The 11,467-nt window shown below is 36.5% G+C and overlaps 1 protein-coding gene across 1 annotated transcript in view; it reads right to left on the bottom strand.

Moving 5' to 3' along the window:
* Nucleotides 1–431: 431 nt before the first annotated feature.
* RPAP2 (RNA polymerase II associated protein 2) overlaps nucleotides 432–11,467 on the bottom strand; it is a 44,938-nt gene continuing 33,902 nt past the window's right edge. Inside the window, exons 12-13 of the mRNA XM_063343352.1 lie at nucleotides 4,277–4,426; nucleotides 432–3,685 (exon numbers count right to left, since the gene is read on the bottom strand). Of these exons, the coding sequence (XP_063199422.1) occupies nucleotide 3,685; nucleotides 4,277–4,426 (151 nt within the window). The 3' untranslated portion in view covers nucleotides 432–3,684. The remainder of the gene's footprint in view (nucleotides 3,686–4,276; nucleotides 4,427–11,467) is intronic.

The raw sequence follows: 11,467 nt of genomic DNA, 5'->3' as shown, positions 1-11,467 counted from the left end.
TCACTTAAACTACTCACTGAGACTGAACAGCAAAAATACAGGTCAAACTTCTATGTGTTCTGTGGACACAGCCTTTGAGGCCTCAGATGTATCTCATGTATGTACAACGCTCTATGTTGCTCCGTGCATCACTCTTTAAAGACAGGGCAGATGTAACTTTCTAGTCTTGGGTTTAGCCAGCAGCACAGCCATGTCAGTTACACTGCTCTAGACTTACTAAGGCACTTTGTTTTCATAGTCTTCAATGAAATAAATCAAGCTCTCTTCTGCTTGTTTTAATGTAGAATTTTGCATTACCATATACAAGCACAACATGATTTGCAAACTTTACAAAAATGCAGGGTAATCTCTTTGACTACCTGATAATTTAGAGGTTATGTTATGACCTGCCCACTTTCCTGAAATAGTAACTATCAAGAGAACCACTCTGAATCCCCTTCTTCCCTCCAAAACCCAAGAAAAATCAGCAAGCTTGCTCAATGGGCACAAAGAATTGAACCGCAGCAGTGAATGGCCCTGCACTAGGAAATTCAGCATTAGAGAGTGCAGTGCTTACACTGACAGTATTTACAGGACAGTGAACTGAACTTTGGTGTGAAAACAGACACAAAAGCTTTTCCTTCATCCTCTTTGGCCAGCACAAAGACTGCTTTGAATAACTTTGAACAATTTGACTTTCTCTATATATGTGGTTTTATTAACACTGTTCTCTTCCTGAGATTACTTTATTACATCTATAGAAAACTCCGTAAGAAATCCATATCGGCACTATGCAGGTATATATCACACATTCCTCCTTTGATGTTGAGAAGCTGCAGCACCATGAAGCAGGCTTTGCTTTAAGCTTTAAACTAAAGTGTTCTTCTTTTCTTTACTGTATCAGTTATATAAGTCAGAAATAAAGAATATCACTGTAGAAGTCTAGTTTCCCTCCTGCCCCCCTGCTATTAAAAGAAACACATCATACCATATTTGCCCTGCTACATGTCCACTGCCAGACAGGCTTGGCCGCTTTACACTGTCAAAGGAGTGGACTTCTATGATTTTATGATCCAAGCAGCTGATGGCTTTACCAAGCTCATGCCCCTTTCATGGCGCTGTTCAGACACAGAGGCTTATGTACCACCTACCCTAAGCCCCAGATCTATAATGACCTTACAGGCCTGCAGCTCATGACTAAGTCACTAAATTTTAGCATACTTGAGTTAAGGCTTAAACCCACCACTGAACCGAGTGTCAACTGTTCTCATCTACTTAAATAACATAGGAAGGAAAAACAGTAAGCACAACAGCAAGGCCACAAGGCAACAATCTGCCTGCAAACACAACCAAAATGAGAAGGGGGGGGGGGCGGAAAAGTGAGCTGAGTACTCTGTTAAAGGACAGATAATTGTGGCAGAAATTAGCTTTAAGCCCATAAATGAGGTCTAGTTTGAACATTTCTAAGCAGTTAAGCTGTTACAAAGCATGCTCATAAGAAAACTACATAAATGAACTTAATTTTTGGTACCTGAGTTCTGCTCTTTGTACAACCAGTTAAGGCTGGTAGTATGAAAGATCCTTTTGAGATGAGTCTACGGCCTTTCTCCTACTCAAAGGTAATGGGTATATGTATACTTTCTGCATTTATTGATGTGTGCTTTACTCACATCTAAGGGAAATTAAATCATTAATGGTAAGTGAAGAATATCCCTTCAGGGCATTTCCAAACCATTACAGAAGTCTCTCTTCTGGACTGGTGAAGATGGTCATGGAAGGACAAAGGTTATTTTTAAGGCAAGGAAAAGAATGAGTGAGCTTACTGCACAGCAGCCAAGGACGAGATGTAAAAATCCTCAAAACATACTTTTTTGAGCTGCTAAGGCAGACAGTAAAAGCAGCTACAGTGAACCCTGATAAAGAGGTCTGCGGGCCTGTGACCTATTCACTCTTATTACAAATTCTACGTTTCATACACAGTAAGTGCTGAAGACCAAGCCTAAAAATAACTAACAAAATCACACCACTAAACTGACAGGAAGTATAAAAACTTTGCAAATGAGAGCCATCGAACCTGATGAAACAGTCATATTCCTGGTATGATGTACATTGGTAACGCCTTCTAAGCATACTCAGCATAGCAGCATTGTTATGGGGTAGCTGTAACATTTACGTCCCAAGGTAAACGTACATGGAACAGAAAAAGGTCTCTCGCTCAGAATCTACAGTGAAGTACTACCTAAAAATAAAAATATATTTAACTTCCAAAGTCAGAAGTGGATCAATATAAATTCAAGGTTTAAGTTTTGCTCAGAGTATCAGTCTTTTATAAACTTATCTTTTGGTGAGGTCTTGTCCCTTCTTTGCATAGTTATCACATAAAAAGTTTTCCATCATGGTACAAAACCAATGCACTTCCTATCCAGATTACATCATGCATTCTTATGAATTTGACACGAGACACTGTCTGATTGCGATGGGTATTTTTTTCCTATTGCACACTTAGAAAAATGCATAGCTTTAACTCTGCATTAAAGGTTTTCCTCATTTGAAATTGTTGCTTTTACAAGTTATACTGAACGTAACTTCCCATTACAAGGTAAGGCAGGAAAAGTCAAGCATCAACCTAAATAAACTCTACCACACAATGATGCTTCCAGGGAAAAGCTGCACGAGCTTCTGTGTGTCGGGGGCAATCAACATATTTATCCTGATTACCATGAAGGAACTACACAGCAATAAACTAATTAAGTGCAGAGTTTCCTTTTGGTGTCCAATTACAGAAACAAGACAAAGGAATAACTCTGTTGTTTAAATGTAATTGCTACATAGCAGCCCTGGTAAGTTTTGCTTCAGCCTTAACTAGTGCTGGCACTTGCTGCAGACTAAGCACCGTCAGTTACAACTTTCTTCTCAAATTTCTCAAAGGACAGTGTCCTATGACCTGAGAACTATGCAATAAACCATATTATGGAATCATTAAGAATTACTAGTGGATTAGTTTTAAATAGCATTTTATAATCAGTTGGTGACAAAAGCAAGTCTAAACACACTCAGTCTAAACAACACAACTCTCTTAAATGAAATTACTACTAAAAGCCAAAATTTAATTTTTTAGTTATTAAAATACATTTAGAAGTCCAAATTAGTAACAATGAAAAGCTGTTTAAAAATAACTTTTACACAAGTTCAAAGACACCCCCCCTTTTCTTAGAAGTAGCAAGATAAACAGGCTATAGATCACACATCTTTGTGTACTGTCGTCATCATTCTTAATGGGTACTGCTCCATGCAGTGGGTCAACTGGAAAAATATCAGTAGCAGTGTTCTTAACACTCCAGGCTAATACGCTTTTTTTGTTTCCCCTCTCATTCCCCAATTCCTGTAGACAAATTTAGGCTGAAAATTTCCAAAGCAAGAAAAAACCAAAACCAATCCAAATGTCTTTCTACTGCTTTTAAATAGACAGCTTTCAGATAATCCACATTTTAAGTAGTCTTCATGCATACCTTGAACAACTGCTACTATAGTCAGCTTCTCCGTAATTCTTATTCATTGGAAGGAAATGAAAAGGCAGAAGTGCAAGTAGTACAATGAATACTAAATTTCATTTTTCATTTAAAAAAAAAGTTCCAACAATTGAAGGTGTTCTTTTGTTCTCTGTGCCACTACTTCAGATAGTAGATGTTAAGATGATCACCTTATTCTGTGGGGAACAAAGAAGTATGATCAGTGATGTTAATACACTAATTACTTAATTAAATACTATAACGCTATATATCGGATCAGTTGAATATCATCAGCACAATTAAGGTATTTGCTCTTAAATTTTTCAGCCTACCCAGAATGCAAAATGTAATCTCAGTATCATGCAAAAAAATACATGGCTTTTAGCTCAGTTTTATATCACAAAGATTGAACATAACAATTTAATTTTAATAATAAAAAAACTCTGCTGAGACTTAGCCACATAGATATATATTTTTTACAAATTGTAGTAGAACTTGAGTAAAAATTCCTACCAAAACTGCAGTAAACCAACTATATATGAACCAACCATATATTCTCAAAAGATTAAAGTGATAAGTAAGCAGCTGGCATTTACTGTAAGTGAAAAAATGATGACACTCATTTCCATACCATATATATTTCTTTACTTTAAAATGTACTTTACACATTTTCTACTCTGCCTGATACAATCTGTAGTTGCTGTGCATACTTACAAAATGCTGAAAATTAAAACCGTTGTTAACTGGCTTAGTTTTATGACGTGCAAAATAGCTTAAAATTGACTGACCATTCAAATATGCAGTTCATTCCAAATATTTTTGTTAAACTTTCTAGATCTTCATTTTTGAAATGCAGTTCTTCCAGCAACGTAGTCAGGAACTGTGTATACATTGGGCTTGTCTGAGTATTCTTGAAAAGTGGAGTAGTTTCTGACAATCTGGAAAAAAAAACCCAACCCAAACATATTTGATACAGAAAAGAAACTTTTCAGCATCAGATGTAAAAAAGCAAAGCTTGTGAGTTTGAACAACTGTACTGAAAGTCAGATTATAATGTCACACTTGATTCATTACACTTGATTCATTACAGTATACAAGATTGTATGTATTATATATAATATGACCTGTACTGAAATACGAATTTTTATTCAGATGTAGTGAAACTAAAAAAAATCTAATTAAAAAAAAATGGGCTAGTAGTTTGTATGCCTCTAATCAGTTGTATATTGATGTTGTATAATGTAGACAACAAAATTCAGAACAAAATGTTATATAATTATACATAAAAAAGGAAAGATATCAGTCATTATTTTCTTCTTTATCAAAAAGCTCCTAAACATTCATACTGTAAAAGTTGTCCAGTTCTTTGTATGAGTAAACCATGAGAGCTATAAAATTCTATCTTAACGTAACCAAGAAGAATATTTTAACTACAAATTATTAACAGTGCTTCTGGCAAGTCACACGCTGCCAAACTTCATAAAGACATTCAAGAGGGTCACTTGGATGACTCTCCCCCCAGTTCTGTGTGCCATAAAACCCACAGTAGGTCAAAACAGCAAATGCGTTTTGCTTTAAGCTGAGAATTCTTCAAACACGTAGAAGCCTCTCATAGAGGCATTTTTATTAATTTTATTATTAATTTTACTTGACGCACATGGACACATGTGACACCAATTAAATTCTCAAACTGAGGCACAATGTGAGTAATCAGAGCGAGGTGATTCCTTAGTTTTGACAGTCTATACGTTAAAGCAGTTCAAATTATACTTCTTACACAGTGAACTGTTTAACAAATAGGCTTTAAGAAGGCCAGACAACACAAGAACAAAGCTAATTTAATCTTGAAAACTTTTAATATGGGATACTAAACTTCAGTTTTAAAGCTGATACTATACGCTAAGATTTGCTAAAGTGAAACTGTTTTCTGTTTTGGTAGCAAAATTAAGTGCTTAAAGTCTCAAAGTGCCTGCAGTCAGAGTGCTTCAGAAAAATAAGAGAATCAAAAGCAGGGCGAGGGAGGAGGAAATTATAGTTCTGAATTCAGCTCATGAAGTTTAGTTTTAAAATTCAAACAGTACCTGGCTTTTCAAAATTTAATGTTTAGCAACATTTTACAGATCTTTCATTTCGTCCTGATTTTCTGAAGTGACTAGATGGAGTTCATCTAGTTTCCACCAATTTTAAGAATTACAATTACTGGAAGCTGAAAGTAGTTGCCAACCAAGAGAATAAAGTATTTGCATGAGAACAGACAATGGAAATAAATAGGGCATTAGTGCACATCCCCAAAGAGAGTGTTACTCGTCCTCTGAAATCATGGAAATTGCAAGGCACGCATTACTGTATATTGCACTGAGTTCCAGAATCAACAATAACAGCAACAGAAGGCATCATCTTCAAAGGATCCAAACCCAAACACACATAGTGCTGCTAAAACACATTCCTCCGTTTGGAAGGAGCTATCACCACACACGCCATCTACACACATAGTATCTGTAGGGAGATAAGTGAAACGTTGAGCTGTTGGTTTTCATTTGTGCTTTAATTTTCTCTGAATCTGTTTTTATCCTAAAGTTTTTTGTTTTCTCATAATTCTATTGCAAAATACTGCAATATAATAATACAGCAATATATTTTTTGCAATATAGTAATATCTGAATCTACTTCCTAAGCACAAATATTTTTTAAAAAAATCTTTAATGAACAAAATCAAGTATTAAAGCTTATACTGAATGTTAAGTAACTTCAACACCAAACATTACTGACAAGATCACTTAACAAGAACTCGTATCCCAGCAACAGTTACTCATCTCAAATACGGTATTTAGATAAATAGTGCTGTTGACACCACATAGGAAAGTTATTTCAGAATATGTTTGTGAAATGATATACTTTTAATAATGAAATTATATACTTTTAGTAAGAAAATCAACTCAAGGTAGTCTACAGCTTCCTAAAATCTTCACAGCTCAGAGAGCCTTTAAGCGAGTAACAACTGAGGGCGATCCCCCTGCAGTCATTGGTCTTAAGACCATCTCCACTTAAAGAAAGCTGCATATAAAAGAACTTTCTTTTAAATTAAGCAAAAATAGTGATAGAATACAAAGCATCTTCCAAGACAGAGTAAATAGAGTCCCTTAAAAAAAAAAAAAAAAAGAAATTTACAAAATAAATTTGATGTAGATGATAAATGGATATTTGATTTAGATAAATAGACTTTTAATGAGTTAAATTACTTTCCATTTCTTAGAATCATAGAATGGTTCCAGTTAGAAGGGACCTTAAAGATCATCTTGTTCCAACCCCCCTGCCCTGGGCAGGGACACCTCCCACTAGACCAGGCTGCTCACAGCCCCATCCAGGATTCCATTTCAGTATGTACATGTAGCTAAATATTTCAGCTGTCAAGCACTGACACTTGGTGAGGAGGACTTTAAGAGATGCTCAAAGTAAGGACATGGTGTGGAAAGGAACAGACTTATGCACAAACTCTGCTATATAAACCCTCCTGCCAGAGAGAGGTATTCACAGTTGGATTTGTGATTTTTGGACTGAGGCCACTAGGTTTTGTAACGTATGTCGTGACAGACAGGACTGAGTTGTTTCTTTACTGGTGAGAAGTATAGTGGTTACTATTTAAACCTGTAAAACAGAGTGCCTCTGCCCGGGGCTGACAATCTGGCGGTTGGTTTTTGCATTACGACGCTTTATCAGCAGGGGAGCAGAGGAAGTGCTGATAGAAGATCAGAGTGACCATTTCAGAGCGTTAGTCTGGAGACAAGGATAGTGGCAGAAAGACCTGGAGATGCATTATTACTAGTCTTCAATTCGCCTTCTCAGGATTAAGTAGATTATATATGAAAAGTGGCTGGTGGCACAAAAACAGTCATGACTTCCTGAGTGCTGGTGCCAGGCGGCTGTAACATTGCAAAACACTCTTCACAATGTTGGAGATTTACATGCATTTTTAGCTGAAATTCTTCCTTCTGCGTAAGCCTTAAGAGGATGTTAATAAAGACATTATTTTTCAAAAAGAGCAGAAAACTTGTGCAGTTTTAAGTAATATTCTAAAACTGAAATCTTTACGCCATGAAGCTCACGTGCTAAGCAGTCTATTTTTTTTTAAATTTTTTTTTTTTTTTGGAACTGCAGTCTGTGATATTACATAGTTTTATGAAAACTCATTCAAAGTTCATGAAAACATTATGTTTTAGCTGTGGATCAATTTTTTTTTCCCTTATCTGAACTTTGTTTAAAAACTAATTAGGCTCCTAATTATCTGATAAGCAGGAGACTAAATAAAAAAGTAATTTCAGAGAGGCCTGTGTAAGTTCCTAGCAATTAGTTAAAAATTGCAGCTAGATGGGACGTGTTAAACATTTATGAATATATACACAAACACTTTAATCTTGGAAAACTGTCATTTTGGCATTTAAATGATGCTTTAACTCGTTTATTTGAAAAGCAACTATTGTCCAGTATTTTTCTACTTTCAAGTGTCCGTTGGAACAGAAGCAGCAGCTTTTGTCTGCAAAAGCAGTAAGCACAAGTTGCTAGTTTGCACTGAGTGGTAAATTCCATGCTCTAAGTAACGCAGGTCCAATGAATGTTTGAGGTACCGCACAACAGGCCATTACGGGCTGTGCTCTCATGGTTGCACGAAATGCTAACTGAGTTAAACCATAATTGTATGCAAATAAGCCAGAACAGTATTTGGAATCAATATCTTCAAGTCACTGAAAGCTGCAGTGACTTTATCTCTGAAGAAACTATCATGACAATTCAATTTCATGATATACAGGATTTCAGTTCAAGGATCAAGGAATTGCCTCAAAACTCTGCAGCACCTTCAAAAGATGCAGAATATAAACAGGAAATAGGATACTTGGGACTACAATAGTAACAACTGGCTACTGCAACAAGAAAAATGTAAATTTTGCTTTTCCGTTACTTCTTTCACATGTTGCAACATCAGTGTGGAAGAAACTTTTGTGAATAAAGTCAAATAAAAATAAGAAAAGCCAAAGGATGAAGACATTTTATAACTATCAGCTACAGAAGCACCCAAACATAAACGTTACTCTCCAAAATTATACGCCTGTGCTTCAAAGGCTTGCCTTCAGCACACCCGTTAAAAGGAAACATTCATGCTCAGTTCATGGAAAAGTAGTACAGTATATATCAGACTTCATGAAACAGTGTCGTTTCCTGCACACCCACTTACACCATATGGTAAACAGGTCTTTTGTAAAGTTTAAAAAGTGTTAAAAATGTCAAACTATATCTGATTGATAAAATTCGTATTTGCTGGCTATTCCACATATGTTACATGTTCAAGAAAAAAAAAAAGTGAAATTCATGTTAAGACCAAGCTATTATTATCAAGCTATTAAATGACATCTGGCTACCACAAAATGTTTACATAGTTTCAGTGCTTCAACTCAAGACCCAAGTTTTCTATGAATTAGTCACCTTACAAAAACAATTGACAAGCATATTTAGGAGTTTAGCCAAAATTAAAATATTTTTACAAGTCAGTCACATCATATGGAGTAAATTTCATTACTTGATATGGCAGCATGTGCAAGTAATTTTTAGATCTATGCATACCTTAACCAAGACAGCTGAATCCATTCAGAAAAGATGATGGTGGAGTAATATTTTTATGTAGTTAAAAGCTCTAATCAGCACTTCCTATCTAAAGGTATGAATATCCCTTCTAAAAAAAAAAAAAAAAAAAAAAGGAAAAAAAAGTAATTGTACAGTAGCATCCTCCCCTTGGGATACTGGACCTCAAAGAAACCTTTCTGGACTTCTTGTTTAAGTTGAATTCTGTGATCCCCTTTGAAAAACGTTAAATTTTCAATGCCACCACTGTGGTATCAGCCAGTTAGAGCTCTCTGAAATAGAGATGCCTGAAAACGGGGCTAAGAACACAACCACCTAAGAGCTGGGTTCCTTTCCGTTCCCCAAAATCGGTCACTTAAAATTACATGAAGTGTTGAGAATTTGAGTGCACATAAATTTACTCAATATCATGCAAAGCACTTGTATACTCATGAAAAAAAAGCCATATGCTTATTCTGAAAAGAATAATAATAAGCTCCTCCTAGAAAAAGATAAGTATTGCCACTCTTCCTAACTTTTTCTAATGGCAGAAGCTTAAAAAAAAATAAAAGCCACTGATAGTGGCAGAAGCCATGGATCTGAACACAATTATTTCAGTTCTTTATACAGCAGAATGACAGAACAGGCAAGTACTGCCTGTCCTTCCATAGAAAGCTTTGAAAAATAGGATATAAACATTTTTGCCAGTTATAGGCATTTCAGCACCGGGAATAAGACTGTTAACATGATCATCACAACACAGAAGTATTTCTTTTTAATTCTCTCAGTTTCTTTCCACTTTTTGTTTTAGGCACTTAAGACTTAATTTTTTAAGATCATCATAACCAGGATGACTGGTAACTATTCTTCTATCAGAATGACAGAGTTGCACTAATGATCACAAAAGTTTCTTGAACACTCATTTCAGAACGTGGAAACGAAGCAAGAGCTGGCAGCAACTATAGGCAGCACTTGTTTTTTCCCCTTCCCCAACAAAACCACACAGACTACTGCATGTGTGCTACAGGGAGGGTGCCAGCGAGCCTCTGGTCAAGGTGCCATCAATAGACTCTTGTTAAGGGTCCCTGCCTGCAAGGAAGTCCAATGCGTTTTTTGCTGGTTTTGGACAGCTTCAAATTGGACCACGGCTATGAGCAAGTCTGGTCCTCTCATCCCACAAGTGTTTCAGCTGAAGGTCTGGGAACACGCACTATGTACACTTAACAAAGAGTGAAAGTGCTTACAAGCCTCTAACATCAGTTTGGGTGATTTAACATTAACGGTTCTGAGAAATCAATCAGCCATTCCAGCGACGTGCCGTCAGCACTACACTAAAACATATTTGCTCCATTGCTATGACATAAAGTCATGTCACATTGGTAACAAGGACTGATTTAGGAGAAACAATGCTAAAAAATATGAAGAAACATAACCGTGCAGGAGACACTCAGAGAAGTGACATTGATCATTACCTGTCAACTACTACAATAAAGCATTAAACACAACCCTACCTGAACAGAAAAATACTTTATACTAAAAGTCTTCCAGGGTATTGCCGATATTCAGACAACTGAATAATATTAATGGAAACTCTACATCAAAGTGTGTTGCTGGGATTTGGCAAGGACTGGTGGTTAGCCATCCAGTGCTCTTTTTGTGTGTGTGATAAATGGCTCTGAAAGCAGAGCAGCTTGTAAAAGTTTAAGTCTTTAATTCAAAAGCAGGGAATACCACCATCATGTGAGTCACAGATAATGGAAATTAATTTGGAAGTCTGTCAAATTTCCATTCAAAACTCACACTTGCAAGACTACTACAAGTCAATTCCAGACGTGGAAAAATGAAGTCGTGAATATAGGACAGCCCATCTTTACGAATAATGAATTGCTACTTAGAAGAATTAAGTTACAAGGCCACAAAAATACAAGATTTCCACCTTTACCCCCTCCACATATTTTTTTTTTGGTAAACATCTGGGACAGCATTAGCTAAACATCAATTGCTTTTGAGATTTACAAGGAGTAGTAACATACTCTTCTTCCCAGCTCTGTACCTACCATTTTGAGCTAAAATCATGAGGGAAATCATCTCTGATTGCTTCTACAAGGTATAAAGGACTGGAATGGTAGCACATGGATCAAAACAAGCTGTATGCAGCAATGTCAGCTGGCAAGTGGTAGGAGAGGAATCGTTTTTCAAACTGATCCTGTGGAAGACTGGTGAAAAGGTGCGCCACCGAGGAGCCCAGAACAAGCCCTTCTGCACTAGACATGTGGACGGCCGAGCTGAGCACACTGTACCACTTCTTGGACCAAAGGCGGGTTATAGGACAGTACCAAAGAGGACCCCATTACTTGGGCAGGACCCCC

This window comes from Chroicocephalus ridibundus, chromosome 8 (assembly GCF_963924245.1).
Source record: "Chroicocephalus ridibundus chromosome 8, bChrRid1.1, whole genome shotgun sequence".
Lineage (NCBI taxonomy): Eukaryota > Metazoa > Chordata > Aves > Charadriiformes > Laridae > Chroicocephalus > Chroicocephalus ridibundus.
This window is presented reverse-complemented; position numbering and strand designations above follow the sequence as displayed.